The sequence below is a fragment of the Myxine glutinosa genome, chromosome 2 (genome assembly GCF_964187855.1).
Source record: "Myxine glutinosa chromosome 2, kmMyxGlut1.1, whole genome shotgun sequence".
Taxonomy (NCBI): domain Eukaryota; kingdom Metazoa; phylum Chordata; class Myxini; order Myxiniformes; family Myxinidae; genus Myxine; species Myxine glutinosa.
In genome coordinates this window covers 262,680,640-262,703,250 of record NC_136262.1, presented here as the reverse complement: position 1 = coordinate 262,703,250, position 22,611 = coordinate 262,680,640, and the positions used below count along the sequence as shown (strand labels likewise).

Genomic DNA, 22,611 nt, shown 5'->3' with positions numbered 1-22,611 from the left:
ATTTTATTTTCTGTCGTTTCAGAAAATGGACAGGAACAAAGATGGCGTTGTGACGATCGATGAATTTATTGACACCTGTAAAAAAGTAAGAGTTTTTATTCTAAACTTGATCGATTTATTGGTCGCTGTATCGTAATTATCGATTACACAGTTGCTGTCCCATTTGTAATGAACTAGATGTTAAAAAAAAAAAAAAAAAAAAAAAAAGGACCATGGTTTCCTGGACAAGTTTCTGGAGGAAATTCCAAATTCCCTCTATGGGTTTTTAACGTGGTTGAAGTTCTTCTTTTTCAGGCTCTTCCTCATTTGTACAACCTTGGTGGTGCAAACACACATCAGACGTGATGATAATAGTGCATTATGATATGTCATGACGCTCGATTTTTGTGCCAAAAGTGATTTTTTTGCAGTTTTGTCAACTTTGGGGGGTAAATTAACAGAAAAATTAGGGGTTGAATTTGTTCGCTAACTTTTGGGGTATTGGGGGCCCTTTAGGGGGGGAACCCCCCAAAATTGCAAAATCTATATCTCGGCTCCTAGACATGCTAGCTTCATGATCTTGGTGTCTAGGATAGGGTTTCTGGGGGCGCCGAGTTCAATCATGATGTTTACAAGATGATCTGAGGTCAAGGTCATAGGCTCAAGGTCACCACAGGGTCAAATGACCCCAAAATGTAAAATCAGCCAAAATAACTGAACTATGTCATATAGTACCACTTCATGTGGGTTTTGTTGGGTGAGAAATTCAGTGGTGACATCTTTTTTTACATTCGAGGTCACGATCAGGTTATAAACTAGGTCATGGTCAATGTCATTTGGGTGGGTGAAAATGTGGCGAAAACAAAAAAATGTCATCTCATGATATACCGTGCAACTACAAAACATTAGTTTTGACACATAAATGCTGAGCAAGTACATATTATAATGCACCACATTCTTCATCTCATGACAGATCTATTTACACTTTGTTGAGTTACACTACGTCCAGTGTAATATAAGGTCTAATCGCACCAATATATAGGCCCTACTACACCAGTTTTACACCACGTATGCATTAACTAAACAAATATCATCAATGTACCCATAATCGGCTATCAATTACAAAAATGGTACTTACAATTCCGATCCTTATACTTCTTCGTCCTCAATATCGAATTTCTCATGCCTGACGTTTTGACATCCTTGGTCATGGCACTTGCAAAGCGGCGTGCAGGGGAGGTTGTTCTTCGCACAAGAACAGTTGCGTGTGCAGACAGGTGATTTACAGCCACATTTGATCAGTTCTAGAACCGCTTGTGGAGCAGGTAGTTCAAGACACCGTAGAGGGAAGATTGCACCATCTTTGATGACCCAACCGCAGTCTTCCAAACTAGGAAGTTGGGGATGTGTAGTGACATAGGCTTTGTTCACAATGCATACAAAGTTTGTCCGTTGAATATGAGGCAGCAATGTAGCTCGGGTGGGGGGCAGCATCTCAGACTCCATGTTTTTCGACCTGAAGAGCTCCCAGCGAAGTTGGGGGAGTGTTTGTGGGCCATTGGCAGAGTAGACGCGGCACACAAAGTGTTCGAGAGGCTGCATCTCCTCAGGGAGTTTTCCGTCTGTTAGTTCCGTCGATGAGAGAGGGCCATCTCCCAATCTCTGGAAGGCATCAATGATGGGATCATTGGGACCCAATTTGAAGTACTCTGTGATCCACCTCTTCTTTGTCAAACCCACGAACTTACCACCCCAGTCAGCGCCAGTGAAGTTGTGTATCCCAATGAGACCTTGACATTTCTTATGGCTGATGCTCCTCACTCTCTCCACCACATCGATCTTTCTGAACTTGTTGCCATTTCCTGTGTGAAATTCCAATGTGGTCAAAGTTCCCAAACGTCCATGCGCTGTGAGGTCAATGAGGAGGACAAACACATCAGTGTCCGGAGATGCAAAAACAATATGTCTGAATTCACAATCCTTGATGCAGTGAAGAACATGAAGGGGGATCTGTGAGTCAGCCTCCTCATGCTCATGGGTAAAGAAGTCCTCTTGAAGCCTGTGGGGTGCATTGATTTTGATATTGGTGTCATATGAGACGATAAGTCGCAGATCCTGTCCCTCAAACTCACGTAGTAGTCCCTGGGCAAGAATCCTTGCAAGCTGACCTTTGGTCTTGGAGGAGGACAAGAGCTCCCACAGAGGAACAGTCGTGATGCTCATTTCGTCATGGACCTCATATCCAGCGCTTGAAGCTTCGTCTGATGTAGCCCTCTTTGCCCTTGTCTTCTCTTTCAGACTGAGGGGAAGATATTGATCAAAGAGTACCCTGACTTCTTCGTAACCACCCTTATATGTACGCTTTTTAATGGTATTTATGAAGGCGTGCTTGAGGTGAATGATTTTCTTCATCCCTGGCGTTTTCTTCATCGCCTGCAGTACGGCCATTGCATCCAGGATATAAGTAGATGCTGTGGGATGCTGAACTGGATCTGGAGGGGGCGGTTGAGAGGGCTGCGCCTCAATGGCATGCATGAGGCTGGCCTTGTCAACTGGCAGGAGGAGTGTCCCATCAGGGGCAAACATAGAACGGGGCATCACTGACATCTCGTAGGTTCCAATTGTCTCCTCGAGGTTTGGTAGGAGCAACGGCCTTGACTGACTGATTATTAGGCATCTCCCAAGGAGCTCCCGATCCTCCCATAGTTTGATGACCTTGTCACCAACCTTCACCTTACTCTTCGGCCTCCAGTTGCTGAAGGTCTTATACTTTGGCCTGGTCATTCGATCCCAAATTGATAGTTTGGATGTTGGTAGGAGCCGCTCCTCCACAAACGTCTTATAGAGCTCTTGCCCCAGAGTGGGATAATTGAGGATGTCATACTTGGCTTTCTCTGGGATAACGGCTGAGGAGAAAATGTTCTTGAGAGGCGTGCTCACTGTGTAAGGGTTTCCCTCACAGTGGAGGATGACACTGTCCCTCAGTTTGAGAACGTTCTGGCTTGACCTGATACATATATCTCCTGCCAGCTGGTAGTGCTCCTTCTTCTTCTCCTCTGCTGCTGAAGTCTTCGGGAAGGGCTGGAGATATTTCTGCACCAACTGCGCAAGGTGAGGCGTTGTAGTGACAAACCTGTCGAGAGCAGCTTCGTCCTGTGTGATGCCAGGCAGTGCACCATGCTTCTTGAGAAGTTTGATCTCCTGCTCCAACCCCTGGTCTGTGAAGAGGTTGCAGAATGCCTGCATAGACTTGGTCACAACAAAGTCACCATTCTTGAGGGCTTCCCATGTTGTAGGATCATCGTCTTTCAGCTGATACATCTGGTAGTGCTCCTTCTTTTTTCCCCAACCTGATTTTTGCGGTTTTAGCAGAATGATGGGGTGAACCAACCGAAAAAGTAGGGCTTGACCGCGAATGTCGAAAAGGATGTCACGACTGAATTCCTCACCCAATAAAACCTATATAAAGTAGTACTATACGATATAATTCAGTTATTTTGGCTAATTTTACCTTTTGGAGCCATTTATGACCCTGTGGTGACCTTGAGCCTATGACCTTGACCTCAGATCACCTCATAAACAACATAATTGAACTCGGCACACCCAGAAACCCTATCCTAGACACCAAGATCATGAAGCTAGCATGTCTAGGAGCCGAGATATAGATTGTGCAATTTTTGGGGGTCACCCCCCTAAAAGACCCCCCAAAATACCCGAAAAGTTCGCCAAAAAATTCAACCCCTAATTTTTCTGTTAATTTACCCCCTAAAGTTGACAAAACTGAAAAAAAATCACTTTTGGCACAAAAATCGAGCGCCAGCCCTTTTTCTTACATATCATAATGCAATATAATTTGAATACAATGAAACGAGAGTAAAAACATAACATTTGATACATTACTCGGTGAGATGTTACCTTTTTTACCAGGTGTAACAGTTTCACTTTTTGTATACATGGAGTAAATGCATACCTGTGTTGTCCTTCTTTCTACAAGGATGAAAACATCATGCAATCCATGCAACTGTTTGAAAACGTCATTTAGAGAATCCTCAAGGCACCCGCATGGAGAGATCTCTCGTAGAGCGAGCGGTATCCATGGCCCACCTGGGAAAGCTCTTTGGGAAGAGTCAGGGTGCAGCACAGATGTTGTGAGACTGACTCGATGAACAAGACTGTTTTGTATCTTCAGTAATGGGATATTTAACACCTATGAGGCATGGTACCTTCACACAGGTGTTCGAGAAGCACAAGATATCTAATGTGGATGTGAATATATATATATATATATATTCCCCCCCCCCCTTTTTTTCTTCCATTTCCTTTTGGAACACGGAGACCCAAGCCCTCGTTATTTGCATCCAAAGGTCCAGTCTGCATTTCCGTCTCATTAACCTATTTTGCAATGTATACAAATTCAACATCTCACACGTCACGAACGTCCTGTCACAAAAATGATCTTTGTCGACCATGTTCAGGTTGAATATGGTGTTGTGTGTACACAATGTGCCCAACATATGGAACAAAGGTGTGAATCGGCTTGTATTACGTGTTACTGCCATTGTGTGGCTTCGGGTGTTAAAATATTTACCTTGACGTGGGGTCCAAGAGTCAGATCTGTATCAACTCTACCAGCAGCAGGAGGGCAAGGCCTCATGCTGATGCAAGTAATGTACGGAGACGGAGCGAGTGCTTGAGCTCTCGGTTTCTCCTGGAGCTCTCGTTCTAGTTCTTGCTGCGCGGAACTCTTACGTCTCCTCAAGGTCTTCCCTGAGTTTCAGCCTCACAACACCTGTGCCTCAGCTGTGGGGTCTTGTACTAGTTCTTTGTGTTCTTCTCGATAAATCCCATCTATTAAATGGGTCACCACAAAGACAAATGTTCAAACCTTCTGCATGGGAGATGACTATACTACCTGTGTTACCTGCCCCAATTATTCCCACTTTTTTGTGTGGCCCACCTGGTAAGGGGATTTTGGCGGCCAGGTCTTTCACGGACCGACTGGTCGGGTACACGTTCCACCGGAGATTTTTATGACCTGTTCAGAATGGCGACGATGATATCCACCTACTCTTGACGAAAGACACCAAGCGATGTTTAACGTCCACGGGCTGAGATTGGATGAAAATGAACCTCATTTACCAAGTGTGGGTGTAGGTTTTGATTTCAGTACAAACACTTAAACACATCACCATGGCTAGGAATTGTCCACGACCATCTTTGGCTTACCTGTAACAATATAAGCTTCATCAATCGAACAGCTACGAACGTGTTCGCACAAAGGCATTGAGGTCACCTGTTGGCACACCTGTTTGATCCTTCCCCGGCACTGCGAAGGCATGCCAGGCCACTCACCTGCCCATGACTCTTTCCATCGACCCGTGTTTGCCATTTTGACGCACAATGACCAGGATGTATGTTCAGTGTTTCTAAAAACATAATCACATCGAGTTGGATCTTCAAGTACTGCATCTGTGGATACATCACTTGTCTGCAAGAAGGTATATGCTTCCAATAAATGGATGTTCCAAAGTAGAAAGCCTCGTTTTAGTCTTGTTTTGCATTTGATTTGAAACCAAAGGGACCTTATTTCAGAATCCCCACAATAAAAAGTGAAAGCACGACTTGGTTTAAGTGATTGCACAATTTATTTTAACCCTTTCCCTGGAGGCGTTGAAAGAAAACATTCGCATTACATTCCATCGACGAACACAACCGCCATGTTTGTAAAAGAATATAAACTCGAGTTATGGGAACGTATTTCTTTGCCTTTTATCAAGAAACGGTGAAAATTACTCCAAATATTAGGAAAATACGAAATGCGTGAAGTTTAACCCGAACACCACAAAGTACATGGTAAAAGTTCAAACAATGCACGAGCATCATGACCCGAAGGTCAAGATCTTTACTCTAGCCCAGGGGTCGGCACCCTTTTTGACATGAAGTGCCAGTTTGAAATGTTCTTGTTAATTCGTGTGCCACATCAACTAAGTTTAACATTAAGTTTAATTATGACACCACATCAAAAAAATATTTCCAACAGACATGGAATTTTATTCCATCCATACCGGCTACATGCATAGCAACAACATCCATACAGGCTACATGCATAGCAACAACATTTTAAAGAAACATTTATCTCATAATCAGGACATTGTAATGATCATTTTATCATTGTAAAATTTGTTCCCCATGAGGTTACAAATTATATGCACGGACCCCATTTCAAAACTGCTTTCAGTAACTCATTTACATTGCATTGGAAACAAATGTCAAAAAGGGAGAATAAAGTGTATCAAACAGAAATACCAGTACTATAGAAGATTGCTGCCATCCTCATGAAAACATCCACATCTGAGTTGGAAAAAAGAGATGGACAAACAGCTACATATGCAAACCCATGTGTACTACAAATAAACAGATGCCTACCAGTCAGTGTGATCCCTGGCCCTGCTTTCCTTTGCTGAGCATCATTGTCTGGGGGTTGTAGTTAGTCACTTTAAGTTGCACACATGCTTCGGAGTGGTCGGTTGCCAAACGACTGCGGGAGGGGCTGAGCATGTTCTTCATGTGTGAGAATATCTGCTCACAGAGGTACGTTGACCCGAAGACTGACAGCAAAGTCGGTGCAACGTTCCGGAGACAGCTGAACTTCTTCGGCGCGGATGTCCAGCAGGTGAAGATGCAGGTTCCGTGATCTTGCACTACCGTGGTTTCTAGTTGTTTCCGTAGCTATGCAAACTTAGTCACCCACAGTGTTGAACTCTTCAGCTCAATCGGCTGCATTTCCATGTCCTGTGTATCCAACCAGTCTATCAGAGATAAATCCAATGCCTGTCCATCAAAGCTGTCTGGCTTGATCAAGAAAGAGAACATGGGTCCATACTTCTGAAAGTCCCCAAATCGTGTTGTGAACTCCGACTCAAGCTCGCTCATGTATTTGCATATTTCAGCGGTGCTGATGCTGTGCTGGGAGGACAGCTCCCTTGCGTGTCTGAAGTAGCGGAAAGTGGAGGTAGCAACATCGCTTGAAAAGATTGCTAGCTTGCCGACAAAAACCGTCCATGTTTCGAACATGTCCAAAACAGTTTGCCCTGCACCTTGCAGTCGGAGATTGAGCTCGTTGAGGTGTCCCGTAATATCCGTGAGAAACATAAGTTTCACAACCCACTTCTCGTCCTCGAGTTCTGGGTAGTTTTGGCCCTTTTCAGCCAGGAAGGCCTTGATGGCATCAAAGCAGCTGACAAACCGCTCCATAACTTTTCCGCAGCTTAGCCACCTATCCGCTGAGTGGAGAGGGATATCTTTGTATGTGCAGTCCATTTCCTCGAGCAGGGACTGGAACTGTCGGTGTGTCAGCGCAGATCGCTTGACTATGAAGTTAATAACCTTTACTACCGTAGCCATAACCTCATTAAGATCTGAATTTGACATCTTTGCACAGAGGTTTTCTTGGTGTATTATGCAGTGGAGTTTCATGATGGGGTGACCGACTTTTTCCTCAATTAATCTGACAACTCCCCTCTGTTTCCCGACCATGGCAGGGTCGCCATCTGTTGTCACTGCAAAAATCTTCCTGATGTCAATCCCTCGCTCCTCAAAATGTTCCATAAACACCTTGGCTATGTCCTCACCTTTTGTTGTGTCCGACATTGGCTTTAAGCAGCAGAGTTCCTCTCTTACAGTCGAATCACAGTATCTTGCCATGACTGCCAAACGTGGTATGTCATTCACGTCCACGCTCTCGTCAAGTGCAATGCTAAATACCACAGCATCTTTTAACCCAGCTATTTGCTGCGCGCTGACATTTTCTGCCATTTCTTCGATGCGTCGCTCAACACTTCTAGCTGACATGGGAATATCTTTTATTCTTGATTCGATTGTCTCTTTGTTTGGTAAGCCTTCAAACAGGACCTCTGAGCTACAGAGAAAAGCCTCCTTAATATATTCGCCATCAGTGAATGGCTTTCCGCGTTTCGCAATGCAATGAGCAATGCGATAGCTTGCTTCAGTCGCATGGTTTTTAGCAATGGCAAAGATTTTGAGGGTGTTGGCTTGCTTCCCATACCTGGACACGGCACGTTTGATGGATTCTGCCTTGTCTGCCTGATCTTTTAAAGTTTTCTCGTGCTTTGTCTCAAAATGGCGCTTAACACTCGACGTTCGACAAACATTTTCAAAACAAAGTACACACAGCACGGTCCTTCTGAAAAACAAAACCCCACTCTTCTGTCCATGAGGGCTGGAATGCCCGAACCTTTACTTCAGCTTTCGTAGCTAGCGGGGTTGCCATCATCCACCGAACCTGAACCGCTTCACTGCAATTCCTGTGGGAAATGTGAGCGGGAGGCCGTACCGTCAATCAAACTAAATAAGACAGGCCGCGTGTTACGAGAAAAACTACTACCACCATTTTCATTACTACCACCCCATAAAAAACCTCAAAATAATGACGAGATTAATATTAAAACGCAGAAGGCAGCCTGAATGATAACAAAGAGTGGAGATGCAGCCGCTGACCACCGGGTGTTAACGCACAGTCGCTCTTACACCACGTGAGGTTGCCACGAACGGCGTATCGGAAGGCAACAAGCCTGCATCTCCTGTTTTATATCTGCGATTATTATACAATTCAGAATAATGATGAGATTAGTATTAAAACTCAGAAACCAGTCCGAATAATAATAATGAGTGGAGATGCAGCCTCGGACCATCTGCTGTGAACAACACCACTGTTCATACAGCACATCCGGTTGCCGCGAATATTGTGTTTGAATGCGCCAGGCCGGCATCTCATGTTGTGCACCTTTGATTATTATTCCAGTAAAAGAATTTGGAATTGGAATAGTGACTCTGCTCTGATCCATCTACCTCATCACCCTGCACCATCACACTGGAATACTGTTGTAGTGCAACACGCGCAACAGCCAATGGCTGTTCAAGAGGTGATTTGGCATGCAGCGGAGAGGGCACTGCTTTCGCCAGTGTGCCAATGATTACGCTGCCGTGTGCCAATGGTGGCACGCGTGCCTAAGGTTGCCGACCCCTGCTCTAGCCTGAAGGCCCTGAGGCACGACTTCACAAACTTGCTGTTTCTGCTTCGGGTTTTATCAGCACAAAATGGCGGCCATGCTAAACACTGCCCGGAGACACATGGAGATCGGCGATACGCTCTACAATCTCTCAACCAAATTTCAAAATTTAAACTGTGGAATTGATCTTTATGCCAGTTACAACGACTAAAAAAAGTATTTATTTACTAAAAAAGTGCTTATGGGCTTCTCCGGGCGGCGTTTCGTATGACCCCAAAATGGAGACTTTCAGAGAACCCGACACTAATAAAAATGGAGAGCTTCAGAGAACCCGACACTAATAAAAATGGAGAACTTCAGAGAACCCGACACGAACAAAAATGGAGAACTTCAGAGAACCCGACACTAATAAAAATTGAGAGCTTCAGAGAACCCGATACTAATAAAAATGGAGAGCTTCAGAGAACCCGATACTAATAAAAATGGAGAGCTTCAGAGAACCCGACTAATAAAAATGGAGAACTTCAGAGAACCCAATACTAATAAAAATGGAGAGCTTCAGAGAACCCGATACTAATAAAAATGGAGAGCATCAGAGAACCCAATACTAATAAAAATGGAGAGCTTCAGAGAACCCAATACTAATAAAAATGGAGCGCTTCAGAGAACCCATAACTAATAAAAATGGAGAGCTTCAGAGAACCCGATACTAATAAAAATGGAGAGCTTCAGAGAACCCAATACTAATAAAAATGGAGAGATTCAGAGAACCCAATACTAATAAAAATGGAGAGCTTCAGAGAACCCGATACTAATAAAAATGGAGAGCTTCAGAGAACTCGATACTAACAAAAATGGAGAGCTTCAGAGAACCCGACACTAATAAAAATGGAGAGCTTCAGAGAACCCGATACTAATAGAAATGGAGAGCTTCAGATAACCCGATACTAATAAAAATGGAGAGCTTCAGAGAACCCGATACTAATAAAAATGGAGAGCTTCAGAGAACCCGATACTAATAAAAATGGAGAGCTTCAGAGAACCCGATACTAATAAAAATGGAGAGCTTCAGAGAACCCAATACTAATAAAAATGGAGAGCTTCAGAGAACCCGATACTAATGAAAATGGAGAGCTTCAGAGAACCCGATACTAATAAAAATGGAGCGCTTCAGAGAACCCTATACTAATAAAAATGGAGAGCTTCAGAGAACCCGATACTAATAAAAATGGAGAGCTTCAGAGAACCCGATACTAATGAAAATGGAGAGCTTCAGAGAACCCGATACTAATAAAAATGGAGCGCTTCAGAGAACCCTATACTAATAAAAATGGAGAGCTTCAGAGAACCCGATACTAATAAAAATGGAGAGCTTCAGAGAACCCGATACTAATAAAAATCGAGAGCTTCAGAGAACCCGATACTAATAAAAATCGAGAGCTTCAGAGAACCCGATACTAATAATAATGGAGAGCTTCAGAGAACCCGACACTAATAAAAATTGAGAGCTTCAGAGAACCCGACATTAATGAAAACGGAGAGCTTCAGAGAACCCGATACTAATAAAACTGGAGAGCTTCAGAGAACCCGATACTAATAAAAATGGAGAGCTTCAGAGAACCCGAGACTAATAAAACTGGAGAGCTTCAGAGAACCCATAACTAATAAAAATGGAGAGCTTCAGAGAACCCGATACTAATAAAACTGGAGAGCTTCAGAGAACCCGATACTAATAAAAATGGAGAGCTTCAGAGAACCCGATACTAATAAAAATGGAGAGCTTCAGAGAACCCGATACTAATAAAAATGGAGAGCTTCAGAGAACCCGATACTAATAAAAATGGAGAGCTTCAGAGAACCCGATACTAATAAAAATGGAGAGCTTCAGAGAACCCGATACTAATAAAAATGGAGAGCTTCAGAGAACCCGATACTAATAAAAATGGAGAGCTTCAGAGAACCCGATACTAATAAAAATGGAGAGCATCGGAGAACCCAATACTAATAAAAATGGAGAGCTTCAGAGAACCCAATACTAATAAAAATGGAGCGCTTCAGAGAACCCATAACTAATAAAAATGGAGAGCTTCAGAGAACCCGATACTAATAAAAATGGAGAGCTTCAGAGAACCCAATACTAATAAAAATGGAGAGATTCAGAGAACCCAATACTAATAAAAATGGAGAGCTTCAGAGAACCCGATACTAATAAAAATGGAGAGCTTCAGAGAACTCGATACTAACAAAAATGGAGAGCTTCAGAGAACCCGACACTAATAAAAATGGAGAGCTTCAGAGAACCCGATACTAATAGAAATGGAGAGCTTCAGATAACCCGATACTAATAAAAATGGAGAGCTTCAGAGAACCCGATACTAATAAAAATGGAGAGCTTCAGAGAACCCGATACTAATAAAAATGGAGAGCTTCAGAGAACCCGATACTAATAAAAATGGAGAGCTTCAGAGAACCCGATACTAATAAAAATGGAGAGCTTCAGAGAACCCGATACTAATAAAAATGGAGAGCTTCAGAGAACCCGATACTAATAAAAATGGAGAGCTTCAGAGAACCCGATACTAATAAAAATGGAGAGCTTCAGAGAACCCGATACTAATAAAAATGGAGAGCTTCAGAGAACCCAATACTAATAAAAATGGAGAGCATCGGAGAACCCAATACTAATAAAAATGGAGAGCTTCAGAGAACCCAATACTAATAAAAATGGAGCGCTTCAGAGAACCCATAACTAATAAAAATGGAGAGCTTCAGAGAACCCGATACTAATAAAAATGGAGAGCTTCAGAGAACCCAATACTAATAAAAATGGAGAGATTCAGAGAACCCAATACTAATAAAAATGGAGAGCTTCAGAGAACCCGATACTAATAAAAATGGAGAGCTTCAGAGAACTCGATACTAACAAAAATGGAGAGCTTCAGAGAACCCGACACTAATAAAAATGGAGAGCTTCAGAGAACCCGATACTAATAGAAATGGAGAGCTTCAGATAACCCGATACTAATAAAAATGGAGAGCTTCAGAGAACCCGATACTAATAAAAATGGAGAGCTTCAGAGAACCCGATACTAATAAAAATGGAGAGCTTCAGAGAACCCGATACTAATAAAAATGGAGAGCTTCAGAGAACCCAATACTAATAAAAATGGAGAGCTTCAGAGAACCCGATACTAATGAAAATGGAGAGCTTCAGAGAACCCGATACTAATAAAAATGGAGCGCTTCAGAGAACCCTATACTAATAAAAATGGAGAGCTTCAGAGAACCCGATACTAATAAAAATGGAGAGCTTCAGAGAACCCGATACTAATGAAAATGGAGAGCTTCAGAGAACCCGATACTAATAAAAATGGAGCGCTTCAGAGAACCCTATACTAATAAAAATGGAGAGCTTCAGAGAACCCGATACTAATAAAAATGGAGAGCTTCAGAGAACCCGATACTAATAAAAATCGAGAGCTTCAGAGAACCCGATACTAATAAAAATCGAGAGCTTCAGAGAACCCGATACTAATAATAATGGAGAGCTTCAGAGAACCCGACACTAATAAAAATTGAGAGCTTCAGAGAACCCGACATTAATGAAAACGGAGAGCTTCAGAGAACCCGATACTAATAAAACTGGAGAGCTTCAGAGAACCCGATACTAATAAAAATGGAGAGCTTCAGAGAACCCGAGACTAATAAAACTGGAGAGCTTCAGAGAACCCATAACTAATAAAAATGGAGAGCTTCAGAGAACCCGATACTAATAAAACTGGAGAGCTTCAGAGAACCCGATACTAATAAAAATGGAGAGCTTCAGAGAACCCGATACTAATAAAAATGGAGAGCTTCAGAGAACCCGATACTAATAAAAATGGAGAGCTTCAGAGAACCCGATACTAATAAAAATGGAGAGCTTCAGAGAACCCGATACTAATAAAAATGGAGAGCTTCAGAGAACCCGATACTAATAAAAATGGAGAGCTTCAGAGAACCCGATACTAATAAAAATGGAGAGCTTCAGAGAACCCGACACTGATATCACATGACGGGCCTTGCCATGTCTAGCGGTCTCATCTGAACCGATGGTGTTAATAATTCTCACGAAGCAGGTTTAAATCTCATATGCTGTATATATATTTGTCCATTCTCTACGAATGTTGTTGTAATTCACATTAAGGAACACTGATGTCCAATAATGTCTTTGGCCTACATTTATGTACAGGTCACCTGTGGAAAGGTGTAGTACCTGTCAGCCCCCCTTACCAGGGTAACGGTCCGCATTCATGCCGTTTAAATGGCTGATGGCTCTGCACATCTGGTGGATGAGAGTCCAGTCGACTCCAACAGCACGGGCGGAAGAGGGTGAATTCCCCAACGGCCTAGCAGAGGGACAGAGAGGAGTGGCAACCCCCTGTCTATACCACACGCTTACCATGTGGACCAGCCATAGAAAGGCAATGCCGTCATTGCCCGGGGAGACGACATCATCATGCATACTACAAGCACCTCCATGAGCCCCAGGATCAAGGATTAAAAAGGAGAATGGAAAAGGTACCAGTTTAGCATGGAAGAAAAGACAACCGAGACGTTCGGATTCCGATTCAAGTATTTATTAAACTGCAACGGTCAGACCTCTCAAAAAACTCCTGCTGGGAAACCCCGTACCAGAAAATCCCCAGATAAGCTAAAGCGTATTCACATATTATGAAACCAAAGGTAAAATGATGCCACTACATCAGGACCCAGAATGAAACAGTATTCCTCATTTCCCAAAGCATACAGGCCTTTGAATTTGGACCAGGTGTCTGAGTATCCTAGGAGCACTGAAAGGGCATCAGTGGGGTCCACTTGGATTAGGTTTTTATTGTTAGCAGGTCTGTTGCACTTGGGGTGTGTTCGCCCGGCTATGAGAGTGAGGTGCTGGCATCAGGTCTCGGATACAGGGTAAGAGGAGCCGTCGTTGGGTCGGGCCGGAGTGTGAGGCGTCCGCCGGAGTGTGAGGCGTCTTTCCCGAGATCTTTCCTTCTTTCTGCAGCATTTAACCGGTATATCTATCCTCGTGCAGAGGCCCCTCCAATCACAGTTGATCACTCTCCAACCAAAGTCAATCACTGTATTGGTTTCTGTTAAAGCGTAGCTCAGAGTGAACGATCGCTCGGATTTCACCAGCACGTGTCAATAGTTACACAAAGGAATATCACGTACAGAGATGTGGATCTTGTTTCCTTTATTACAATCGTGACTGCAAAAACAAACAAACCAGGGGATGTTTGCCAAGCCGCACTCACAACCAAGAACAGAGAAAAGCACGATTCACTGCAAAATAATGGCAAACGTTTGTCAAGACATGATAAAACCCAGGTGTCTTGTAAAATAAACCACCTTATAAAATCTCAGTAATGTCAGATATTGCTGACACCATGGCCAAGACCGAGCTACAGACGGAACTCCGCCCAACTGGGTAATTTTCAACCTCAGCTCCGCCCATCTTCAGACTTCTCCTATAAATGGATGAGTTGTGCGTGTGTGTGAGGCATGTTTTTTTGTGGATTTTTACTGGAGATTTTTTCTGATGTGGAATTTGATACACCGAAATTATTGTCTTGATCTGCTAAGTTGATTAGGGTGAATAACTATAAAGACTCCAGAAGAATTTCCATGTTTTTAGATATGCGCCATGTTAAGGTGTTTGGAGCAGTTTAATACGTCTTTCCATAACCTGGCATTCCAATTGCAAAACTTGAAGAGCACTCAGTAAAGAGCATACCACTGCCAGGTGAACAGTTTACGTTTTGTATCCTAGAGTAGACCAGAAAATCACAATACAGAATCACATTTAATCAAAATCATCCGTCCACAACTTTTTAAGATATCCTGCTTTGTATCGTTTTTGGCACTATCTCTCAATGGTGAAGAATCACTGAAAAATTATGCGAGCTGGATCAGGATCCAGATCTTCACCAAAATTGAATCGATTCTTCCTTGTCACATAAGCTACATCTCTGCAAAATTTCGTCCGAATCCGTCCACAACTTTGTGAGATATTTTGTTCACAAACGGACAGACAGACAGACAAAAAAAAGTTACAGCCTGGACAGACACACAGACAGACAAACAGATGAAAAATCAATCATAGAGCGACACTTGGCAAAACAGAACAAAGTAGAATGGCACTCAGGAGAGCATCCTTTTGACTTCAAAAATAATTAGTGGTTGAATTTAGTGACCTGACATGCTAATCGTCTTCAAAGTTTAAGTTAATCGGATGAAAATTGATGATTTTAGAAATTTGAAATTGTTGTTGACCTTTGGCCTATGTTGACCTTTTGGTCTATGCTGATCTCAAAAATAATTGGTGGTTGAATTCAGTTCGCTGATATGAAAATGACATTCACATTTCAAGTCAATCGGATGAAAATTGAGGATTTTAGCAATTTGAAAAAAAGTGATTGACCTTTGGCCTTTGTTGACCTTTTGGCCTATTCTGATCTCAAAAATAGTTGGGGGTTGAATTCAGCTAGCCGATGTGTAAATCCTATTCAAATTTCAAGTCAATCGGATGAAAATTGAGGATTTTAGAAATTCAAAAAAAGTGGTCGACATTTGGCCTACGTTGACCTTTTGGTCCATGGTGATTTCAAAAATAGTTGATGGTTGAATTCAGTTACCTGATATGAAAATGACATTCAAATTTCAAGTCAATCGGATGAAAATTGTGGATTTTAGAAATCTGAGTAAAAGTGGTTGACCTTTGGCCTATGTTGACCTGTTGACCTATGTTGATCTCAAAAATAGTTGGTGGTTGAATTCAGTTCGCTGATATGAAAATTACATTCAAATTTCAAGTCAATTGGATGAAAATTGAAAACTTGAGAAATTTGAAAAAAAGTGGTTGACCTTTGGCCTATGTTGACCTTTTGACATCAAAAATATATAGGATTTTGTCGGACCACGAACTCTAACATTTGGTGAAGTTTCGTGAAGATCGGTTTAAAATTGTGACCTGGAGGCAAGTACAAATGAGCGGACAAACAAATAAACAAACGCACAAACAAACACACAAGCCAGAGTGATCAACATGCTTGTCAAAAAATTTTTTTTTTCCAAGTAACAAACGGACGGACAGACAGGGGTGAAAACATAACCTCCATCCACCTTTGGTGGCGGAGGTAAAAAAAAAAAAAAAAAAAAAAAAAAAAAAAAAAAAAAAAAAAAAACAATGATTGTGGCGGTTATCACACTATAATTATCTATCTATAATTCCAGTAATCTCTGTGTGTATGTTTGTATGTTTGTATGTCTGTGACCGCTGTTTCTCGACAACCACGGGTTCGATATACTTTAAACTTGCCAGGTATATTGCTGGGGACCCGAGGATGTGCCTTTTCAAGGTTTCATATTAATCGGACAAGTAGTTACCGAGCTATGTCCAAAAAACGATTCAACCAATCAGAGAGCAGCGAGCTATCACGTGTGCCGAACGTGCCGAACAGACTCTGCCTCGGACGGCACATTTGAGAGCGTATTCATTTATTTCACGTTGGCAAACTATGTTGCCGCTATGTTGGCGTTAAACTATGTTTTAAAACTAATTAAAACTAATTTGCGATTCTTTCGCTTTCCTGCGCGTTTGTGCACGCTATGGCGATTTCTTTACCAAACTCCGCAAGCCGTTCGCTTTGGACCAAACCATTTCATGTAAATAGAGGGGGGGGGATTGTCACCGTACTCGCAAGCCGTTCGCTTTGGACCAAACCATTTCATGTAAATAGAGGGGGGGGGGGGGGGGGTTGTCACCGTACTCGCAAGCCGTTCGCTTTGGACCAAACCATTTCATGTAAATAGAGGGGGGGATTGTCACCGTACTCGCAAGCCGTTCGCTTTGGCTTTGCGAATGGACCAAACCATTTCATGTAAATAGAGGGGGGGGATATAATTTTAGATATATATATAGTACGGGCATGCCCTAGTGTCTATAATCCTCAGATGTGACGAGAGTTGTCTTGGTTTCAAAAAGCGTGTCTTTAATTCACGTAAAAACTGAAAAAGAAAAATACAGCCATTCAGTACATGCCGTTAATCATGGCGGCAAAACGAACTTGCTATACGAACCTACTACGATACATTTGCATCCACACAATACAATAATCTGCCAAAAGTTTCTTCAAGAGGTTCAACAATAAATTGAGATTCAGCTTACCTCTATCCAAGGCTCGGGTATGAAAGAGAAAACATCAAAAATGGAGCCGATCAATTCTTTCGTTCGTCGCGGGCAAAACGGTATGGCAGGAAGAAGGCGGAAGTGCTAGAATGCTAATACAGCGCCCAACCGCCACAGGAAGTCATTATAATAATATTTGCTTTAACAACAGTTACAATGATAGCATTGTAACAAAGCAGATATTAATTACGTACATGAAGCAATTATAACTGGCCCAAAGCACGGGAATTTGCAATCACTTGTGTGTGTGCCTGTCTGTCTGCCTGTCTGTGTGTCTGTCCAGGCTGTAACTTTTTTTTTACTATTTGAGATTTTGTTATTAAATTTTCAACAAAGCTTTATTGCTGTCAAAAGGTCAAATAATTAATTTGGTCAAAAGGTTAAAGATCGACATCACGTAAAATCGCCAATTTTCATGTGATTGACCTGAAATGTAAAGGATTTTCATATTGGTCAATGAATTGGTTCACCAATAAAAAGCTAGAAGCAGATTGTTCTTTTTTTTTCATCAAACGCTCAAAGGTCAAGGTTGAATGAAATCATTAATTTTCATCCCATTGCCTTGAAATTTGAACAAGGTGTGCATATTGGGTAAATTAAGCCGATTGCAATTTTAAGGTCAAAAGGTCAAGGTCATCTAAAATCGTCAATCTTGTATTTTAAGCTGTTTTTGTCATGTTTTGCAAACGGAAGAAGAAGTCCAAATACAAAGTCGACATGGATGGGATTTGCATTTTCAGATGCTTTCTCGTTACCTCCAACACCGAAGGTGGATGCTGGTTATGTTTTCATCCCTGTCTGTCTGTCTGTCTGTCTGTCTATGAATAGGATGTCTCAAAAGCTTGTGGACCGATTCAACCGAAATTTGATGGAGAGGTGCGATGGAAGGAAGGAAGGAAGGAGTCTTAGGAAGACTTAGGAAGACTATTACTTTGGTTTACTCCAAACAAGGAAGAAATGATTCGATGTTGGTGAAGATTCGGATCCGTATCCAGATCTAATATTTTTTTTTAATGTGATTCTGTGGGGGTTACCCCATTGGGACATAATCCACAGGCACGGGACCAGTGGGGCTATTGATTGTATGGGCGTGGCGTGCGCTCGGTTGTTGGAGCCACGCCCTAATTAAGCCCTTAAGAGTGAGTTGTGTTATAAAAGATGCGTGAGTTCCGGTATGTTTTTAGTTCTGTTGGAATAAAGGAGCTTTGATCAAGCTACGAAGTATCTCGCCCTCTCGTTATCTGCAACTCCTACATTGGTGACCCCGTCTTGCTCTCGAACGTTTTCCGAGCTTCAAACGAACATGGCGACAAGCGCAGTTTCGATTAAACTGCCGGAGTTTTGGGAGCGACATGCTGCCGTTTGGTTCGCACAAGCTGAGGCCCAATTCGCCATTCAGAGCATTTCTGCGGACGACACAAAGTATTATTATGTCGTGTCTACGCTCAGCGGCTCCACTGCGACCAGAGTGGTGAGCCTTCTCAAGGATCCTCCGAAGGGCCGCAAGTACGAGACGCTAAAGGCGCTGCTGCTCGTAACCTTCGAGCTCACTGAGGCCGAGCGCGCCCGCGAACTACTTTCTCTACCCGGGCTGGGCGACTCCAAGCCGTCGGAGCTTATGGACCACATGTTGTCTCCCCTGGGTAGCCACCGACCATGTTTCCTCTTCAAAGAACTGTTCCTGCAACAGCTGCCAGGTCAGGTACAGACAGCCTTGGCCAACTCATCTGTTAAGGATTTCCACGCCCTGGCCAGGGAAGCAGACAAGTATTTCTCCGCCAGACAGCAATCTAGTGAGGCCGCATGGGACCCCGGCCCCGTCGAGCCTGCGCCACTGGTGGACACCGTCGCGGCCGCCATTACGGCCCAGCGGCGGAAGGCCCCAGGCTTGTGCTTTTACCACACAAGGCCCAAGCCCAAGGCCAAGGCATGCCGGCCACCCTGCAGCTTCAGTGAGTCGGGAAACGGGATGGCCGGCGCTCGTTAACTGCCATGAGCATCGGCCGTTCAGGCAGTTTGTTGTTCATTTCGGACACCGACTCCGGACGTTGCTTCCTCTGTGACACAGGGGCCCAGGTGAGCATTCTACCGGCATCGGCATTGGACCGGGAGGCCGGGAATCACGGCCCCGACCTGGAAGCCGCCAACGGCAGTGCTATTTAAACTTTTGGCAAACGGACCGTGGCACTGTGCTTGGGCGGGCAGCGGTTTACATGGGATTTTGTCACGGCGAGGGTCTCCACCCCCTTGCTGGGCGCTGATTTCCTCTGCGCCAACGGCCTATTGGTGGATGTTAAAAATCGGCGGCTCATTAATGCGGAGACATTCAGATCTCTTCCATGCTCGCCAAGCGGGTCCGCCTCGACGAGGCTTGCTTGCACGCTCTCGACCTCTGATGAGTTCACCCGCCTCCTCACCGAGTTCCCGGCCCTTACACGGCCCACCTTTTCGGCCGTTGCCGTCAAGCATGGGGTGGAGCATCACATTCCGACCACCGGCCCGCCTGTCTACGCCCGGGCTCGATGCCTCGGCCCGGGGAAAATCGCTATCGCAAAGGTGGAGTCGACACGTTGGAGCGTCTTGGCATCGTGCGACCGTCCGACAGCCATGGGCCTCGCCTCTCCACATTGCGCCGAAGCCGGGTGGCGGATGGCGCCCATGCGGGGATTATCGCCGCCTTAACGACGCCACGACCCCTGACCACTACCCAATCCGGCATATCCAGGATTTTTCTGCCCACTTGGCCGGTAAATTTTTTTTTTCTAAGGTGGACCTCGTTCGTGGTTACCATCAGGTCCCCGTCCGGCCGCAGGACGTTCCTAAGACCGCGGCGATTACACCATTTGGGCTTTTCAAATTCCTCCGCATGCCTTTTGGGCTCAAGAACGCGGCCCAGGCTTTCCAGCGCCTGATGGACAGCGTGTTGCAGGATTTGCCGTTTCTGTTCGTCTGCCTGGACGATATCCTCATCGCCAGCGCTTTCAGGACGGAGCACATGCTTCGCCTCCGAGCTCTCTTCGAGCGCCTCAGTCAGCACGGCCTGATCAGTAACCCGGCCAAGTGCTTGTTCGGGGTGGCTTCAATTGACTTTCTCGGCCACCACATCACGAAGGAGGGGGCCGGCCCACTGCCGTCTAAAGTGGAGGCTGTGAAAGGTTTTCCGCACCCCCTTGCCGTCAAGGTCCTGCAGGAGTTTTTGGGCATGGTGAACTTTTACCATCGTTTTGTGCCTTGTGCGGCCCAGCTGATGCGGCCCCTTTATGAGGCCCTCAAGGGCAAGCCTACCAAATGCGCCATCGACTGGACTGAGGAGATGGCCAAGGCTTTCACGGATGCTATACTGGCCCTCGCCAGCACAACCATGCTGGCGCATCCGTCTCCCGATGCACCGATTGCTCTCACCACGGACGCTTTGGACTACGTGGTTGGTGCCGTGCATGAGCAGTGGGTCAACGGGGCCTGTCAGCCGCTTGCTTTTTTTAGCCGGCAGCTCCGCCCTAACGAACGAAAGTATAATACCTTCGATCGTGAGCTCCTAGGCCTCTACCTAGCTGTCCGACACTTCCGTTACCTGTTGGAAGCCCGCCCGTTCACGGCGTTTGTGGACCACAAGCCCCTGGTTGTTGCCATGGCCACGGTCTCGGAGCCGTGGTCCGCCCGTCAACAACGCCAGCTCTCCTTCATTTCCGAGTTCACGACGGACATCCAACATGTTTCTGGGGAGGATAATACGGTCGCCGATTGTCTCTCCCGGTCCATAGTCGGCGTGGTTCACCTTGGCATCGACCACGCCCTCATGGCGGCTGATCAGATCGCCGACCCGGATGTCCAGGCCTGCAGGGCGGCGGTCACGGGGCTTCGACTGTCTGACGTGCCGTTCAAGGACACGGGGACCACGCTACTGTGCGACTGCTGGAGACGGCTGGTGTTCGATGCCGTCCACGGTCTTTCTCACCCAGGCAGGAAGGCGTCACAAAAGTTGGTGGTGGTGAAGTTCGTTTGGCACGGGCTCAGGAAGGATGTGCGCGACTTAGCCAACACCTGCGTCGAGTGTCAACGCTCGAAGGTGCATCTCCCCGAGCGACGGTTTGACCAGGTTAACGTGGCCCTTGTGCCTTACGATGGGCCTTTCCGCGTTCTGGAGACCGGGGACAAGTCCTTCGTGGTCGACATCGGCGGCAAACCGGACCACCTTTCGGTGGACTGCCTCAAGCTGGCTCACTTGGACCTAGACCAGCCCCCTCGGTTGGCTCAACCCCCACGGCAGGGCCGTCCCCCGTTGGGTAAGTCCCCGGTTGACCCTCCTACCACCAAGCCGCTAACAGTCCCTGCTCGGGTCATCAGGGGTCGTTTCGGCCGGGTGGTTAAGGCCCCCCGAAAACGGACATTGCCCGTGCGAGTGAATTCTGGGGGGGGCGCATGTGGGGGGTACCCCATTGGGACATAATCCACAGGCACGGGACCAGTGGGGCTATTGATTGTATGGGCGTGGCGTGCGCTCGGTTGTTGGAGCCACGCCCCCTTAAGAGTGAGTTGTGTTATAAAAGATGCGTGAGTTCCGGTATATTTTTAGTTCTGTTGGAATAAAGTAGCTTTGATCAAGCTACGAAGTGTCTCGCCCTCTCGTTATCCGCAACTCCTCCAATTTTTCTCCATTGAGAGATTTGGCAAAAAGTGATGTCTCAAAAAGTTGTGGACGGAATCGGACGAAGCTTGGTGGACAGTGTCCACAGGACAGGTGGACAGGTTGGTTTGGTAACTGGAACAAGGCGATTCGATTTTGTTTCAGGTCAGACTCCAGATTGGGCCTATCACTATCAGTGGGACACAAACAGCAAACTATTAAACCTGGTTGAACATATTATTCTCTCGACAAATTGTCGTCTACATTGTATTTCGCGATTGGTTATGATCTTGTTTTTATTTCAAGAATCGCTACTACGAGAAATCAAGCAATAAATGCGTTTTATTTCAGCGCTGGACGCAGTTGTTACTAGGGGTGTATATTCGTAAAGAGTTAGCTCGGATGATACTTTTTCCCCTTTCTCCAAATACCTTCCATGGTACTTCCATGGGCCTAAATATTTATGTGATTAAAATAAATAATTCATTGTGAAAAAATACACTGAAATGAAACCACAAGGTTCGATTTAAAAGTAACTTGATATGAAAGAACTCTTTATCACTATCAGGTCCTCACGTGTACGTGGTCGTGGTCATTAGTGTGTTTTGCTTGTCCGTCTGGTTTGACCGTGTGCCGCCTACCTGCTGATCACCTGCCGATCGACCTCCTACCAACAGCGAGACCTACAGACGACTATGGATACAACGACAAGTGAGTCCGCAGCGCTGGAGGAGCAAATGGGATAGGAG

At 44.8% G+C, this 22,611-nt stretch overlaps 2 protein-coding genes across 3 annotated transcripts in view; both read left to right on the top strand.

Annotated features, from left to right (window-relative positions):
* Positions 1–5,600, top strand: part of LOC137420587 (Kv channel-interacting protein 4) — a 443,715-nt gene extending 438,115 nt beyond the window's left edge. For both annotated transcript variants that reach the window (XM_068105773.2, XM_078772523.1), the window contains exons 7-8: positions 23–85; positions 3,974–5,600. In XM_068105773.2, coding sequence (XP_067961874.1) covers positions 23–85; positions 3,974–4,021 — 111 coding nt within the window. In that variant the 3' untranslated portion in view covers positions 4,022–5,600. The remainder of the gene's footprint in view (positions 1–22; positions 86–3,973) is intronic.
* Positions 5,601–22,378: 16,778 nt separating this feature from the next.
* The window catches only part of ACO1 (aconitase 1), a 49,225-nt gene continuing 48,992 nt past the window's right edge, over positions 22,379–22,611 (top strand). The window contains exon 1 of the mRNA XM_078772508.1: positions 22,379–22,573. Coding sequence (XP_078628634.1) covers positions 22,558–22,573 — 16 coding nt within the window. The 5' untranslated portion in view covers positions 22,379–22,557. The remainder of the gene's footprint in view (positions 22,574–22,611) is intronic.